The sequence below is a fragment of the Anas platyrhynchos genome, chromosome 2 (genome assembly GCF_047663525.1).
Source record: "Anas platyrhynchos isolate ZD024472 breed Pekin duck chromosome 2, IASCAAS_PekinDuck_T2T, whole genome shotgun sequence".
Taxonomy (NCBI): domain Eukaryota; kingdom Metazoa; phylum Chordata; class Aves; order Anseriformes; family Anatidae; genus Anas; species Anas platyrhynchos.
This window is the reverse complement of record NC_092588.1, coordinates 107174247-107192377: the sequence shown is the minus strand read 5'-3', so window position 1 is coordinate 107192377 and position 18131 is coordinate 107174247. Positions and strand designations below refer to the sequence as shown.

Genomic DNA, 18131 nt, shown 5'->3' with positions numbered 1-18131 from the left:
AGCATAGGCCTTGACCAACATTCCCTGGGTAGCTCCTGTTGACTTCAGCAGGTGTTTTGTTTCAATAAAAACTACGCAAATATTAAGTAAGGATTTTAGGATTTGTCTCCTGCTCTGCATTTTAGTACTGTTACAAACACTTGCCAAGTCCTGAAGTATTGTTTGTTTGTTTGTTTTTCCTGAAATGTTTTCTGAACATCTCTAAATGCTAAATTCAGTTCTCTACAAATGAATTGCCATCTCGATACAGGCTTTAAATGGGTGATACGAGCAACTGGACATGGGTTTATTATAGGTTTATTTTGTACAGTTTTTGCTAGTTAGGAACATGCTGTAGACAGGACAGACATAGACATGCTACAGAGCTGAAATCCAAAGCAGATGGTTTTCAAACATCCCTTACAATCGAGGCTTACTGGACCAATCGTGAAATTAATTTGCCTCCAGAACGTATGATCTGTTTCATGTCAGCAGCATGCACAGTGAACAGTATGGTGAACTGTATTCTTCCTGGCTATATAGCTCAACTAGTAAAAGATCTGGGTAACAGTTTACAGTACCACAATTAGTCTTACTGCACTAGTCTTAAAATCTCCCGTATGTGTGATATTGTTCCTTCTGTCTAGGCAGGCAATGTGGTGACAGGAGAGATGGTAGAAGAACTTATTCTTTCTGGAGCAGATATTATTAAAGTGGGTATTGGACCAGGTAAGTCAAATCCAGTCAAAAAAGGGTGATTTATGGTAACATTCATGGAGGAATTGCCCAGATGGAACCCGTGTATAATGCTGCAGCTGCTTGCTTGTCCATTGGGATTCCTAGACCCCCTCAGGTCAATAAAGTAACAATACCCTTGCCCATAGTTGATTTAAGAAATGCATGGGCAGGGTGATAATGTTATGTACTACAATGTGTTAGATATTACATTTTCTGGAAATTATGATGCCTATTGTTGGAAGCACTGAGTTGCCCAAGGTGCTGCCATAATCACTGGTGATATGTATTGTGTTTAGGAACACTTTTTCCAACCTGTTGAAAAAAACACGAGTCATCCCAGCTAAAGCTCAAAGGATACTGTGTTCAGAGTTATCTCCTCCTACCAAGGAAAGACAGGTTTCTAAATAGCTTTTTGATTTGTGTTGTAAGCTGAGGTTGCACATATTGTCAATGTCTTCAAGGTTGAAAAGGCATTAAGTAAGTGTGAAGTATGGATAACATTGCCTCTACCTGTTAATACTGCCCAGGAGCTGTGATGCTCGTTAATGCTATCAGGCACTATCTATTAATGTTGTCTATCACGGTAACATTCCTATGGATAAATGAGAGGACCACAAACTTCAGTCTTTTTCCTGCCATCCCTTCCCTAATACCACTCTTTGGTACGTAGTACTATATTGTCTTTCATTTTCTTCTTCCTCCCCTTGTGTATTTGTTCATGTGCTCCTTTCTCTTGCCATTTTCTTCACGGGCTGCAGCTGGGGCTAGATTTAAACTGTCTGGCACGTACCGCTGGCAGTATAGCTGTGATCAGCCAGTGCAGAGCAGATGAATTGTTTACTCTATATTGGCAAATGGTTATGGACCATGAATGGATAAATTGAGCACAGCAAATGATGTAATGAAGGTTGCAGTTGCGCCTAGGAAGGCAGCAAACAGCAATAACTACTGCAGAATAGCCGAAGAGTAAGCAACAGAGATGTTGAGGTGCAATTGTCACAGGAAAGTTCAGGTAGAAAAGAAGAAATGGAGTTTATAGCCTCACAGTAGAAGCAGTTAGGAGTAAATGTTGCATAGTCCTCCCTGGAGACCTGCCTTCTTTACACATTGACCAACCAAAAATGCAGGTAGCAGGTGTTCTCACAGAAAATCAGCTCTTGAGACTCTCTCCCAGGTAACAGTCTACCTTTTGGGATATGGCAATTATTTATCGTAAAGCATTAGGGATATAAGTACGTACTTACTCTGTGGAGATTGTCTTAAAATTAATTTTCATCCTGCTTTGCAGAAATAAGTCTGTTGACACCTTGACACTCTTTGAAAGATCATTGGAAACTTTTACTTTATTGATTGTTTAAGTGTACCTACATACCAGTTGGGTGAAGAGATTTCACTGCATTTAGTTTAGAATCTGTTTTCTTGTTATCATGCAGACCTTTATGGCCTATATCCTAAATTATAAGACCTGGATTGCCAAAAAGTAGTCGTTGTTTTAACTTCTAATTTGACTACAAAAGTGGGGAAGGAATTCCGAAAGGTCTATAGCCATGTTACCATGTTAAGCTGTGCTTGAAGTGGGGTTTTTGAATATATGCCTTTATTTTTGTATATATATATATATACCTTTTTATATATCTATAAATGCACCATATATGTATATATATATAACGTAGTGTAATAATCAAATATAATTAGTGCATTTCCTGCAATGTTACGCTATACAGCTTTTTGAGTATTATTTATCTTGGTTTTTAAATGCTGTGTGCTGATTTACTTCTATTCCCACCTACTGTGATCAACCAAATACTTCTGCTTTAAATGTTAAGCTCAAGGTGGATTTCTCTCGCTTGTGGAAAATCTCCACACACACAGAGAAGATAAAAGCACAGATTTTTTCGTGAGAATTATTTTTAAAAACATGTAGAAAAGAGATAAATAGAAATAATTATTGGAAGAAATATTCAGATATTAAAAGCTGCTGCTAAGCCTCACTGAAGCTGAGACTCTGGTCCCTGTGCCCCCCTTCTCTTTAGGCACATTGGTCAGATTTTCCTTCCCATGAGGCAGTAATTCCCTCAGCAGCAAACATTATGGATGAGACTTAAACTGGTAATTGGGGCCCTGGAGAAGAAGGGGTACTGTTAGTCACCTTGATTACAGATCCCATGAACTGGTGTGACAGCGTTTCAAAAATGAATTTTCTATGTGTTCCTTTTATCCACGAGGAGCTAAAATTTGCAATAGAGACTCCATGAAGGAAAAAATAACATAGATAGAACCACACTTTTTTTCCACAAGACAAAACAAACTGTTTCTTTCCTGTCAGCCTAACCGGCTATGTTTTTTCCTCTTGTTTTCTTGTCTAGGTTCTGTGTGTACCACTCGGATTAAGACGGGGGTGGGCTATCCCCAGCTAAGTGCTGTTATTGAGTGTGCAGACTCAGCACATGGCTTGAAAGGACATATCATCTCTGTAAGTAAATAACATCTGCTCTCAGATTCCCCCTGTGCAAACTGTTGGGGAATAGGAGAATCAAACAGTCCAGTACCCTGCATGTTAAAGGCTCTCTTACTCTCCTCTCCCGTTGACCCCTATACTAGCTCCTGGGTTAATGTAGGTTTAAATGCAAAGGAAACAGCTTGCTGTAATGTTTAAAAAGACTTGGGCACCTCGCTCCTCTTTGTGCCTTTGGAAAGTGGCTGCTTACTCCCTGAATGGAGTGTGTTGCTACGTGAACAGAATAAGAAGCTTGGTGGTGTTCTCATATTGAAGCAAACAGTACTCCTTCCTACGAGAGACTTCTGAAAAATGAGTGAAATGTAAACACGGCTTTCCCCAGAGAGTGGGACTGAGTGACAGGCAGGCAGTAGAGGGGAGCACGATATGAAATGATACGTGCCCATTTATGCCCTGGAAGCTGGATGGATTCAGATAGCAACTTCACAGAGCTCTTTTTGCAGAAAACAGGAGCTTTTCAGAGGTGGGTCTGGGTGAGCACAGCTGGCACGTTTGCTACTGATGTTCTCACAAAGCCTTGGGGAAATATTGAACCTGTGGAGAAGAAAGAGGGTACAGGTGCATTGCCTGCTTGTGGCAGCTTCCAGCTTACCAGCAAGACCAGACTCGCCTCATGTGGAAAAAATAAATCTGTCAGCATGGTCTCAGACTGACTGCTACAGCCTACAGCACCCAAAAGTCCTGTGTGCTTCGGCATGCCCAGCCACAGGCCTGCCCCTGACTGTGTCAGGCTCACAGAGTCTCTCTGCAGGCCATTTGTAAGGCAGCTGGTTATGGGGAAGGTGCACGGACTAACCTGGTTTGACCAGGTTGTGACTGGTGTCCTTGTGAGGAAGTGTTTATATTGTTGTGGAAGGAGGGGAGGGAAGAGAACAAACTGATTGTGGATGGGCAAAGTGCCTGACTGTGTTTCTTGGAGGTATGGGTATAGTGGAGCAGAAAACAGGTACGTGGTAAGTCAAATCTCCCTTCTCTTTATTGTTACTGCGTGCACATTCCCCCCTCTCCCTGACTCCCCTATATGAGTTTTGCAGAAAAAAAAAAGAAAAGCAGTCTGTGATTTTATGAGTTGGGCAGTATTACAAATGTTTATGCCTGTAGCAGACGGTTGAATGTGTGTGCAATAGAGCATGAAAGACTGACTCATTACTATGAAGGCTGGGTATATGTGTCGTCCTAGTAGTAGTGCTCAGAAACACGTCCTGGTTTTGCAATAATAATTTTCTGCTAGCAGCTTTCAGAAGAATGTTATTATTCTGATTTCCAAGAAGATATGGAGTGTGTACTTAAACTGTTGAAAAATCAGATGGTTCTGTGCTGCTCCTCCTCTCATTTCTTGCTTTGCAGACGGATCAGCTCCTCACCTGCTTGAATTATGTAGGCTTCAGTAAACCCACACGTAACTACCTAACTCTTACAGGGGGGATATAGGAGGGCAATTTAATAGCTGTCTGCTACAATTTCTGGTTCAAGAGAATTTCCTTCAGCCATAATTGGAGTCTAACACCACTGGAACTCAACTCTTTCAACTAAGCTAGGGAGACTAGAGCAAGGGTTGAGGGTATTGTGCCTAAATTATGGAATGTGCAAGTAGATATCATTGTGCTTGTTGGAAAAGAAGGCTGGACTGCATGGTCATTGCCACAACTCTGGCAAAGGTTTTACAAAAGAGAGGTACCCTCCTGAGGGGAGACACCAAATGGGAGCAAATTAAGTATATAACTGGGGCGAGAGGCAACAAGCAAACATGGCATCCCCCAAAATGTCTTGCTACTGCCGTTGTGTAGGTTCAGGAAGGGGCACACCCTGTCTGAGCCAAAGGGAATCTCTGCAGGCAGAGTACTACCATCTACATCAATTAGGCAGGGGGAAATATATCCAACTATTCTTGTTCTGTGCTTTTTTAAATTATTATTATACTGATATTGAAGTGTCAGGAACAATGTGCAGGGCTCAAAGCCTACCAGCTGTCCTTCGTGTGGATTATACCTGATAGTGTGGTATGTGTTTGTCTCCAAGAGAGCACCCCAAGGGTGCTTTCCTGCAATTCCTTCTGTCATGTCCACTACCTTCATCGAATTTGCTCCTCTTTAATGTTAGGTATGAAGGGAAGTCCCGCTCACAAAATGAGACAGCCGCAGTGCTGAGCACAGCATGAGCACCACAAGGAACATGGCACACTTGAAGCTCGTTCTCCAGCAGCTCTGCTAGCTAGGATGGCAGCACAAACTGGGATTTTAAGCATGTTTGTACTACTGAAGTGATCATGTGTGCTTTTTGGAGCTGATAGGTTGACAAAGAAGGTGACAATTTTTAGGCAAACATGATAGTCTGAGTGCCTACAGTCACACAGAGAAGGGAGAGGTGAAATCGTACGAGTTACTTTCCTTGTGCTAAATTATCTTTAAGGCTCAAAGCTCTCCTCAGAAATGAATCTTTCATGGCTCACTGAAAAAGGAGAGGAAACCCCGCCTAAGATACAGGCACTGTTTCTGTCCTGTGCTGTTTGTCTGGGAGCCAATACTCTCATTTTTTTGTTCTCGCTAATTCATTGGCTTTGAGAAAGTGCAGCAGCGAGTTACAGGCCATTTAACTGGAAATGTCCTTCAGAAACGCCCCACTTGGGATAAAGCTTCTGTTTCTTGTAGGTCAGAGAAATGCTCTGCTGGACAGAGAGGCAGTCACGCGTTCTAGTAAGCCAGCAATGTGGAGAACAGAAAGCAGCCTTGCACGTGTTCCCCCTCGTCTGGCCATGGCTTGATAGGGATCCCAATTTCCCCTTCACCCTGCCTGGTAAGGGGAGAGGATGACTAAGGGGTTCTTCACCCCGCTACTGCCGTACCACCCCTTCTTCCACGCAGAACGTTTTCCATACAGAACTACGCCCAGCATGTGTAGTTCAGAATAAATGTATTGTTTCTACTGCTGGATATACCACACACTTTATATATCATCTGCATAATAAATAGCTGTCTGCTGATAGCTGCAGTAATGGCTAATTATACTGTTTATTATAAAGGTTGCTTGAAGCATGTATGTCATATTTATAAACTTATTATATATAGTTGCATATTATGTTCAACCAGATCATACTTTTTTTTTCCATCCTCTATTTTTCCTCAGGGTAAATTTCGGGGTTGTAAAATGGGCTGTCTGTTCTGAGAACAAGAGTGGGGAAAACAGCATAATTTTAGCCATGTTAAAATAATTCTGTTGACTGAAAAGCTGTTTTCCCCTCTCCTTCAGCTCAGCAGCCTGCTGTCTCCGAAGCATGCCCTCCGTAGGTCCCGTGGAAACCCTTCCCAGTAGGCCTACTTTAGGGTAATCCCAGTTTTTCTGCATTCACGTGGGGATTTGAGGCTGATCCTCCAACAAGCCCCATGACTGTAGCCCAGCAGTCCTACAGGTCATTTTGAGTCCAGACCCAGGCCCCTGCTGGAGCTGGCTGAACTGCAAGGGGAAGCTTCCCACACTGAACACAGCAGAAGCATGCTCTGATTTTCTAAAGAAGGTGGTTTATTTTTCATGTGTAATCAAGTGTTTTAACGCATGTAGCTTTATTACATCGCATCTTCTGGCATAACTGCTTAGTATGTCCCTGTTTTGCTTCTGTGAAATGCTGCCATTTAGTTTACCCACTTTTATGAAGAAAGTGGAGGCATTACAGATGAAGAATCTCAGCATTGGTTACTATTATCTTATATAGTAACACCTGAGCTTTTGGGAAAGTTTCTTAATCTGCCCAGATTTTTGTAATTTAGTGATACTCTAAGGGAGTTTTTGGAAGCCAATGATTAAGGGTGACACAGCGAGACACCCTATCCTGGTGAAAGCATGGAGCCTCCATCGCTGCCACTACTGGGTTAATTAAAATAGTCAGACACTGAGCCACCCAACAAGAACAGACAGAAACCCATCTACCGGAGAGCATTTGTAGCCTGCCTGTCTCAGTCAGGCAGTACGAGTCAGGCAAATTTCTGACACTATTCTTTGAAGATTATTAGACCCCTCTTTCTACCTCTGCTGTTCCTCCCCTGACACATGCACACACACACACTCACACCCTCCTCCAGGCTCTGACAGACTTGTCAGAGGGAGAGAATTGCACCAGCAGAGCCCTTAACAGGAGAGGGAGAGATTCAGCTGTCAGCCCAGCACTCGTTTCTGGAGCTGACAGCAAGAGTGTCTAGCTCAACAAAAAAAGCATAATGTGCTAGAGGTTATCAGCAAATGAAATAAAAGCCTTTAAACCTCTATTAGGCACTGTTTCCAGTGGGATGCCCTTTGAAAAGCCACTCATTTTCAGATCCACCTGCTCAGTTTGTGCCTGAATCCTTTTCTGTGCACAGAGGGGCTCCAACGCTCAGTCCCGCTGCCAGCTACCCGTGGAAGTTGGCTCTGAAATGCCTGGTGGTGGGGGGCTGGCTGAGCACAGCCACGGGTCGTACACAGGCAGGGATTTCTGCCACCAGGGAGGTGAAACAACGTGAAGCAACCCTTCAGGTCTGGGGAGCAGATTCAAAAGCAGGAAGCCTGTCAGCAGCCTGCAAAGGACCCTGATCTTCAAAGAAACGAGGAGCTCTCTTGTCGCAGGGACTGTGCAGGGTAGAAGGATCTTTCATCTGATCCGCAGACCTTTACAAAAACCTAACGAGCCATAGCACATGAGCTCTTCTGTGTGCCTTCCCTTTTTTTACAGCCCTATCACACATACCTAACTTCCCTCCCCTCAACCAAAACACCCTCAGCAGCCACATGGCCCTGCACTGAAACTGAAACACGGAGTTATAAAATGCTAAAGATCTCCAAGTGCTGTTGTTTCTTCACCAAGCACATAGCAAACAGTGAGAAGTATGATGAGAGATTAATTTTCACTTATCAAAGACGAGATTGCCTAATTTGCTTAAAGATTATCAGATCAAAATCCAACGTATCTGATGGTGTATTTCCTCAGCCCTCCTACTGTGACCTTTTAATGTATTGTAAACTGCTGAGAAAGTTATTTTAAATGTCTGGTGGTTTATGGTAGGGGTTTGTGGTACCTCTGCATCACACATCCTTTCGTTAAAATGGCAGGGAATGATTCAGATCGTAACAGAGGGGTTTTTTGTTTTCCAGTTTCTGGGATTTAGGAAAGGTTTATCAGGAATTTGCGTTGCTGCTGTTCCAGTGGTATGACCAGTAGACTACACAAGTAGAGTAAACGAGCTTAAAGGAGGAAAGCGGTAGAAAGGCTAATACAAATTCCTTAAAAAACTCAGCTAAAATGATGTGTAGCAGTGATGCAGGCAGCTCTTGATGTGCTGTTCGTGAGGAGGGGCCATCCAGCTGGAGGTCACAGGGTGCCAATGCTCACTGGGTCCCTTCTTCTTTTCTTCATGCAGGATGGAGGATGCAGCTGCCCAGGAGATGTCGCCAAAGCGTTTGGTAAGGACAATGTTTCGGGCCACCAGTTACACCCTGCGTGACTCCAGCACAGCCAGCAGCGATGCAGGAGTCAATTTGACCCTGAATGTGTAATCAGCAGTAGGTTACGTTTGTCCCTGTGGGTGACCGCAGTGAAATTAATACGCCAGACATGAATTTGCTCTTTGGACCAGACAGTCCAAATTCTGCAGGGTGAAAGCATACAGTGGTCAAAGTCCTATTTAGAAACTATCTGCCAGGTGTGCATAAGATACAGCTACTGGGACAGTAATACAAAGAAAACTGATAAAGATTTCTTCTGAGTAGGGTTCAAAGCAGATTGTAACGCTGCCAAATCTGCCTGACCTGAGCCTGGATGAATGAAGAGATGGTGGAATGTGTGCTGGGCAGAAGAACAAAAGGGAAAGGCAGGCCAGACTCCCAGGGATGTTCTTGGGATCAGCTATCCCCTTGAAGAGATGGGATTTTATTTATACTGTATCTCTTAGAGCCGAGCAGATGTCTCAAACATCCAAGTTAATAATTAACAGGCTTTGCTCTCCTGCCAACAGCTTCAGTAAATTGCACCAGCTTTTGCTGATAGAACAGAGAATGTAATCTGTATTTTCTGTTGGGCATGGGAGTTACATCAGTGGGGGGGGTCAATGTCACGACTGTCACTTAGCCATAACGTTGTGGCGTGGCTGCTCTTCATGTGAACAAGGGAATGAATGCATCCTGGGCTGACAGGACACCTAAAGGCACTCTGCCAAAATACCAGGCCCTCGGGAGATGTCACAGCAGGGTAGTGCCTGGAGTACAGTAGGACAGCACAGTCTCTCATTGAGACTTCAGGGTGGTACGATGCAAGGCAGAGCACGTTACCATGCACAATCCTGCTCAGCAAGAAGCTTTGCAAGCACGGAAAGGAAGGTCAGGCCTCAACTGAGATTACAAAACTGCCAAGAAAAAAAAAAAAAATCGAGCCTCCTGGAAATCTTGAAGCTGAAATCTGTCACCAAGTTTGCCGACAGCTCCCGGTTTTAGACAGGCCAGATGACAAGGAAGATGTAGCTAGGGGATTTGTGCTACCCACAAGGAATTGGCTGTGCCACAGGATTTCACAGGCCCCTTGTGTTACCCACACAAGGTATGATGTGATGTAGGGATCGATACTTTCAGCTGGGCCATGCTGACCTAACTGAACAGCAGCATCCACCCTCTGACAACGAGACTGTGTGACAAAATAAAACACCACCCAGCCTCTCTTCAGCCCGCCCTGACATCCTGCTGCCTGCAGCGAGGGCTGCGTTGGGTCTGGCTTCCTCGTGCTCCTCAGCTCGCCGTGGTTCGTGCTGGTGTCGCCAGGACGTGGTGAGCCAGCACTGCAATCTCACTGCCTGCACAGCTGCCTGCTCAGGGGAAGAGTGTTAGAAACCTGAGATTGCACAGGCAGGAGTTGTGCTCTCACAGCAGGCCAGGGAAATCGGTCTGACCTGTGGCCAGGGGGGCTTTTATGGAAGGTGGATGGCAAATTAGCACCTGGGGATGGAGGGCTGGGTGAAGGATGGACAGGAGACACAAAGAGGGCTTTTGGTTAACCATCTTACAGGTTAACCATCTCTTCTTGGTGGATCATTGTAAAGTCCACGGAAGGGACGTTGAGGTGCTCATTATAAAGCAGTGGCAAGGCAGCCATTTGGACTGAAAAGTGTGATAAAAACCTAGATGTGAGGAGTAGCATTGAAAAATGGCTTAAGGTGTGACTGGGGGGGGGGGGGCAAGAAGAAACATGAAGATACTGAGAAGCTCTACAAGCTTGAACATCTACTGGTGACAGGGATCAAAGGTAGATTGGGCATTTTGACAGGGGAAACAAGCCTAGGACAAAAGGCAAGGGGCAGAGAAACTGAAGTTAGGGGATGAAAATGCGTGGAGTTACAGATGTTTTGGGAAAGACCACTGGGATTCCAGAACTGCTGCATGGAAACTGGGTATGGATTTGGGCAACTGCAGATGACACCGCTATCTGGGCATTGGAGGTGGTGATGGAAAAGGTGTAGGTTGGTCAGGAGGCGTTCGGAAAGCGTGAAAGGACCTTGTGCCGACCTCTGGGATGGCTCGCATGGCTGCACCCTTGGGAAGGCTGATAACACGAGCACATTTCTCAGAATGCCCCGGGGAGGCACTACTGTCTCCATTCTTAAAAACGAGGGGAAGTCAAAGCCCAGAAATGCTAAATTCAGTCGCCTGAGGTCACATATCTTTTTGTGACACAGCCAGGAACAGAATGTGCTTTTTGCGTCCTGCGCCAGCATCTTGAACATGCTATCGCTGCTCCTTTCAGCAGGGATACAGGAGCAGAGAAGGAAAAGGGAGGAAAAATCAGATGGCAAAGTCAGCTGGGAAGAAGCTGGTTCCAAAATATACCTGACAGATCATGCTGGCTTTTTTCCCTGCTTTTGGAGGCTGTGTCTGTACACCTGCTGTTGCAAAGGCTCAGTGCCTCAGCTGGAGCACAGGTGGATGTTTTTTTTCCAGGGCCAGCTGCAGTCCAGGCACTGTTACGCTGTACCTGCCTGGAGGGCTGGCCAAGCTACAGATCTAGGCTGATTCCACGTGAATTTGTGCAGAGCTGATCTGGTTATCAGTAACTCGTATCATCAGGCATGCAGGAGACAGATGAGGGCTCCATCATTTCTTTCAGTTTGAAAGAGTTACTGAAGTTGGAAGAGTTTCAATCCCATAACTCAAACATGTTTGCTTTCCTCCCAAAATACACAGTCAAAAGAAGAAGAATAGGTAGATACTTAGGTGGGGAAGAAGCAGAACTCTGTGATCCTGAAGTGTAGATTTCATTTGTCCTTTTGGCACTAATAATGTGGAGACTGTGAGACCCACAATCAGAGCTAGAAATTGTTAAGCTGCTAAGCTACTATTCGTCATATTTGAGAAGCTGTGGCAGTCCACTGAAGTTCACAGTGATAGGAAAAGGGGAAATATAACCTCTGTTTGTTTTTTTTTTAAAGACCTGGGCAACTACAGGCCAGTCAGTCTCAACTCTGTGCTTGGCAGGGTCATGGAGCAGATCCTCCTGGAAGCTACGTCAAGGCAGAGGGAGAACGGAGGGGTGGCTGGTGGCAGCCAGGAGGGTGTCACTGGGGGCAAGCTGTGCCTGACAAATCTGGCAGCCTTTTGGGATGGGGTCGCAGCAGTGGTGGATAGGGGAAGAGCAACTGACAGCATCTGCCTGGACTTGTGCGAAGCATTTGGCACTGTCCCACACAATATCCTTGTCTCTAAATTAGACGTGGATTTGATGGATGGACAACTCAGTGGGTAAGGAATTGGGGGATTGGAGGGGTCCCCGAATTGGGATGGTATTGGCCAGGTAGAGTCTGGTGTCTTTTGGCAGGCTTTTGACTTGTGTAAAAGCTCTCTTTGAAACCTTGATCCCAAGTCTGTCCCTTCTCCATCACGTTGTTTTCCTCCATCCTTGAAGGAGACACCAACCTGATTTACCAGAGTACTTATTTTTTTTTTAAATGTGGAGCAAAAGTGTGCCAGGTAACAACAGGAGCTCCCCACCAGTAACTGAGAATGTCTTAAAGGGTGAGCTTTCCCTTTGGTTTTGGCAAGGTAATGGTAGGATCAGGCAGGAACAAAACCGAGGCTTTAAAACTCTTGTTGCCATCTGCAACAAGAGAACCCAGGCAGGACAGCTGAATGGGTGCCTGCCTGTAAGTACTGCGTGTGATGTGCTCAGCACTTCTGCATAAGCCTCGTTTTTAATATCCCCTTACAATCCCTTTGCCATTCCTTTCTAACAACAAGGAGGCAAAGGGAGGTGAGGTCAGTGGAGCAGCTGGGTCTGCTCTTTGGAGGAAGGGAGGAGGGAGGGAGTTGGCTTTATAAATCAAAGCAGACTCCACAGCTGCCGTGTGTCCTAAGATCAAAACAGTCCCAGATTCAGGTTTGTGTACAGAGCTTTTAGACGGATGGTAGAAGCTGTGTAGATTTGAGAGTGATCTCACTTGCCAGATCTCGAGGTCCGGTGATACTGTTTGGATAGCGGCAGAGGTCAGACCAAATCCTAAATGCCCAGCCTGGCATCTCCCCAGCGTTTGGACATGTTCATGTGATGTGGTGGGGTTAGTTCAGGCCCACCTGGTTTCTGTGAAGTGAGGTTTATATCCATCTCAGGCTCCTGAGAGTAAAACCCAAACTTTTCTAAGCAAGGCTAGATAGGCCAAAATGTCACGGGAGCTGCTGCTTCTTTCCATTTAAAGTGTCGGAGAAGCAGAATTTGCCGTGTTTCAGTTCTTCAGTTTGCTGCAAGCGATAGAGGCGAGGACTGTCTGTACCGAAGTGCTCAGGGCTGGCTGTTGTTTCTGGAGGCCGCTGTGTGCTTGCTTTGTCTTTCACTCTCTTTCCATTCCCTGACGTGTTGCTCTGCTGGTCACAGGAGCCGGCGCTGATTTTGTCATGCTCGGAGGAATGTTTGCAGGCCACGACCAGTGTGCTGGAGAGATCATGGAGAAGAATGGCAAGAAGGTGAAGCTCTTTTACGGGATGAGCTCTGATACAGCCATGAAGAAGCATGCAGGAGGGGTTGCTGAATACAGGTAGGAGCTCCTGTAGTAATTGCAGGCATGTAACTTCTGGAGGTGAATTCTGCCACAGACATCATGTGGAAACAGGCCCGTGCCTCTCTTCTCGTCTAGGAAGAAGCCATTAGTAACGCTTATGGCAGTGAATTGGGGTAGCCATTAGTCACTATTCTGACCTTCGGGCCTCTGAAGATGTGTATGAATTGCATGTGGGAACATGGCATGCCAATCTGTGGTTTGTGGCCCTCTGCTTACCCAGATTGTGTGTCCTGTTGCTGTGTTGGTGCAAACACATTTCTCACCCCTTTGGGGGTAACAGAGCACCAGAGCAGCCCATTACCCATCTCCCAAAATTGTTCAGCATGAGGGAGCTTGGATTGTGAGATAAAATCCGCAGAGGATGCTTGGGGAACACAAGGAAGTCAGGCTTTGCAAAGGAATCTTGTCTATTGCTACTTTGCTCCTGAAATTGGTGAGAATTTCGACTCTCTGAAAGCATAGTTGACTCTGGAAAACCTCTGATGTCTTTTCTCTTACCAGTGGCAGGTAAGGACACTGCCCTTAGACAGCTTTGAGAGTGATTGCTGCCTTACATGATACGCTGACTGACTGAAGGGATCCCTTTTAAAGCTTCTCCGCTGGAGTAGATTTAGGCTGTGGTCCCAACTGATAAAGTGCTGTTTGTAAGGGTCTCGGAGCCAGTGACTTTTCCTGCTGTTCCAGACATTGAAGATTGATGACTTCTATCAGCCTTGTCTGCTACAAGTGCTCTGTCAGGTGTTTTTCCCAACGTGTCCAGCTGCTGCCAGGGGCAGGAGTGAAATACGAAATGCTTTAATTTGAGGAGAACATTTACATCCTGGCAGATTCTCAGGCCAAGATTTTTCTGCATCTGGCAGGACAAGAAGGGGATAGGGACACCCTTACTGTTTGCCTGAGGAGGACCTGTGTGTCCTTCTTGAGCGAAGCGTGTACCCTTTCACAATTATCTCATAATTTAAGAGTGGCAGCTGCCAGCTACGCAGAGGTGCTGGTAACCTTTTATCTGAGTTATGATAACTCACTGTCCTTTGCTCCTCTGTGCTTGCATCAGCTGGAGAAATCTGTGTTTGGCTTAGACGAGGTGCTTTCAGCTCCTTGTGGGCAGTACTACACACGTCCTGCTTGATCCATAGCCACATTTCGTTTTGCATTCTGGTGCTGCAAAGTCTCCTGGGGATCGAGTTCTGAAACCTCAGCAGCAAGGGACCAGAAGGGCAGTCTGAAATTCTCAGTCCCCTTTGAGGTGCTGCTTTTTTGTGCTCACCAGTGGGTACCACAGCAGAAATGCCCCAGTCTGCTCCTGGCTACAGGAGCTCCAGGCACCGAGTCTGTAAGCTGTGGCTGTTAACTGTGAGGGAGCTGATCCTCGTCTTGTTCCAGCTGCAGCCACAACTCGCAGCTGGCCGTCCTCACCAGCCTTGGTCTCACTCAGCCTGCCCCAACACGATGGATGTCACTGTAGGTTAAAAATAGGATCTGTTGGTTAACAAGCTCTGTAAATGCACGGGGCATCAAGGGGATGATCAGGGAGAAGGCAAAGCTTCTCTTTCAATTACTCTTGCAAGAAAAACTTACGGAAAGTTAAATCACTTGCTAGTTTAGCTCATGGCAAACTTGAACCAAAGGGTTCTAGCTCAGTGCTTTAAATGCTGGATCCCTCAAACCTGTGGAATCAGTAGGGCTTCTTTATGCACGTTTAAAGAGCCCAGCTGAGGTGAGATCAATGTGCTCGGCCCCCTGCAGGATGGGACTGCTCGTCACTGAACTTCGTCTTGGCAGAATTACACCTTTTGGCTGGAGAACCTGCACCTCCGGCAAACAGTAAAATGAAAATTGACAGGTAAAGGGAGGTAGCTGCAGCAGGAAATAAAGTCACGAGAGTCACTTTTGTTGTAATGAATATGTCGGATTGAGCCCATTTAATTTTCTATGAAATACATGGATCCTGTTTCATTACTTATATGCCATTTCTATATTGGTTTATTTTTACATTTTTACCTCCTTCCATGAGGAACACAGATCAGAGCTGGGAATTTCTGAAAGGCAATTATTAAGATTCTCTTTTGGAAGGAAAAAAAAAAAAAGTAAGGCAGGCAGGGATGGAGACTGCAGTATTGTTCAGTTCGAGCCAATTTGCTTTTGTTAACCCTTCTGAGATTTCACAGGTTTTGTGTGAACGCTGCAGCCCTACTGTGGTCACTCAGCAATTCACAGCTGCTGCTGAGCTGGTTTTGGCACTTTACACTGACTGCGAGTGGAATTTGGGCCACAGAGACAGAATAGCATCAGCATGCGGCTGCTACTTACTGCCTTTTTCTGTATCCCAAATGATAGCCTGAAAAAGCTGCTCCAGATTCTTGCCATTTCTTAAACGCTCCGCTCATGAGGTTGCCTCAAGCCAGGGCAGGCTGGCCCCTGTACCCCGACCCACATTTTGCCAGGCTGACAGAGCACTTCGCTCCATGCACCCCGCCAGGATTCCCACCCACATTGCTCATCCCTCCCTGCCAGCAGCATGGCTGAACCGGCTGGGAGTTACGGGACGCAGCATGGATTAAATCCATTCAAAACGTCTACAGAAAATCCCTTTCCCTTTCTATTCACCCTGCTCAGTGGCTAGCAAGGTGCACGGAGCCCCTGCTGAGAGCACGTGAGCACACAGTTCCCAGTTGCTGGGAGCCCCACTTGCTCCTCCTTCGCCTTTCTTTCCTGAGGAAGGGTGAGTTTCAGGTCATAGCTCAGGGACAGATGTCAGAGCTGCAAATCCCTCAGCATTTCCTGCTGACTTGCTTACGCAGCTCTCTGCCAAGTGTGCCAGCCTCCGTGACACCCCTTCTAATCCTCGCGCAGCCTGCCTGCAGACATTCGGTGCTGGCAAAACAGTCTGGGCTTGGGGAGCTTTTACTTAGTTTAACTTACTGCCAACTACCATAAATGTCTTTTAGGCACGGGAAGGGGTGGCTCACACTGCTCTCAGACCCAGGGGAACCATCCATGATCGTGGCCTTCTCCCACACAGGTCCCCCCGGCAGCCCCTCTTCTAGCGGCAGGCTTTGGGTACGTACCCATCACAGCCTCCACCCCTGGCCAGGCTGTGGAGGTGAATATTGCAGCAAGGGCTGTGTGCACGTACTCAGCTTCCACCTGCTGCCCTGCAGGGCCGGGGACCAGGACCCCTCTGTGCTGTTACCTGTTACAGACTCCACCCCTCGCCCCTGCAGGCTGGAGTTTTAGGGTTAACAAGAACACAGCCTGAATATGTGCTCATCACAAACGTCACTCTTCATCCCCGTGGACAAGGTTAGAGGTTAATGCTGCACCAATCTGACTGGGTACTTACTGCAGGTTTCACACTTTGTTCTTGCAAAACACACAACCAAGAAAGAAACAACAGTTTGAGTCTATCTCCTTGTCGAAGACACCAGTAGGGCTGTGATCCCGGGCGCTGCAGGGCTTCATCTGGCTCCACCACGGGGCGCTCGGTGCTCACGTGCTGCAGCGTGGGCATTTCCCCGTCTGGGGGGTAAGATGACACGCCAGCCAGCTTGGGTCCCTGGGGGCTTGCTCCACAGACATAACGTTAACTCAGCTCTGACCTTTTGGCTGCACTTGCCGTTGCCTAACTCCCAGCCCCCAATTTCTCCCCACCCCATCCTCCTTTCTCTTCAGGAGCATCGGTAAGTCCCAGCACACAGAGTGGGAGCACTGAGAATTTTCAGCCATTGACACTTTTTTTTTTTTCCAAGGCTGAGCATAAAACTGTAACGCCAGCATCCTCCTTGGAGCTATCTGACACCTGCCTTCCAGCATGCTCCCCCCAGCACGGTGCTTACAGCTCGCTTCTTGGCGCCCCAGCAGTCCATCAGCTGATACCAGGGGGGCCTGGTAGCCGTGCCCAGCCATCAGAGCTTCTGGGCTGTGCCATGAGTGGCCACCACTCGTGCAGGGTTTGGTCTCCAGAGCCACGAGGAACATCTCCCAAGGGCAGTGGCTCTGATGTCCCGTGCTTCTGTAATTCTGCTCCAAAAAAAGGCCCACCGAGCGCACGCGGTCTGGGCTGAGCAGCAAGTTGCAGAATTGTGGCGTGGCCACTTTGGCGTTCCTTTGTGGCCCAGGCCTTCTCGTGCTGCTGGCTCTCGAGCCGAAAATAAAGGGCTGTCAGCTCCCAGCAGCACGGCCCCGGCAGCAGAGCAGCAGCCTGCTAGATGGCAGCGGTGCGTACGCCTTCTGCTCGGCGCTTATTGGTGTTTATTTGAGAGTTTCAAGAAAGAGTCAATTACTCATCAGATGGAGGGAGATTAATCACGGTTCCTCATTCACATGGCATATTAACACTTCTCCTTTATTGTCTCCCTAGGGCTCTGACCCCACATTTAAACTAACAGGATGAAATATCGCCAGGCTCACACTCAAGTACCTCCGCAGAGCCGCTGGTGCTGTTGTTAATGATTTGCAAATGCAGCCTCGGAACAGGCATGCCCTTTCTTTCATGCACTATCCCCTAGACAACTTGTTTAAGGGAAAAGTAAATAAAGGCACATTTACAGCAATGACAGAGCCCAGCCATTGCTTCTGACTGGGTTCTGCAGGGCAGGAGAACAGCAATCCCCTCTCCCCTCCAGGTTTCAAACCCGAACAGATTCTGAAGTGCCATCCAAAGAGCGCTTAAAGCCCCAGTCCTCAGCTGTCAGTCCTCTGCCTGTGACACGAGAATCTCAAACATTTCCGAGAAAGTTAAATGTGATGGAGAGTGAGGATTCAAGCCCTGCGGAGCTGTGCTGCCCAGTGCTTGCCAAGGCCCAGCTCCCCCTGTTCCTACAAGTGGCCTGAGCCTGGCC

The 18131-nt window shown here is 46.8% G+C and overlaps 1 protein-coding gene across 1 annotated transcript in view; it reads left to right on the top strand.

Moving 5' to 3' along the window:
• Nucleotides 1-18131, top strand: part of GMPR (guanosine monophosphate reductase) — a 36271-nt gene that overhangs the window by 13105 nt on the left and 5035 nt on the right. Inside the window, exons 5-8 of the mRNA XM_027451263.3 lie at nucleotides 627-708; nucleotides 3084-3190; nucleotides 8620-8662; nucleotides 13107-13266. Coding sequence (XP_027307064.1) covers nucleotides 627-708; nucleotides 3084-3190; nucleotides 8620-8662; nucleotides 13107-13266 — 392 coding nt within the window. The remainder of the gene's footprint in view (nucleotides 1-626; nucleotides 709-3083; nucleotides 3191-8619; nucleotides 8663-13106; nucleotides 13267-18131) is intronic.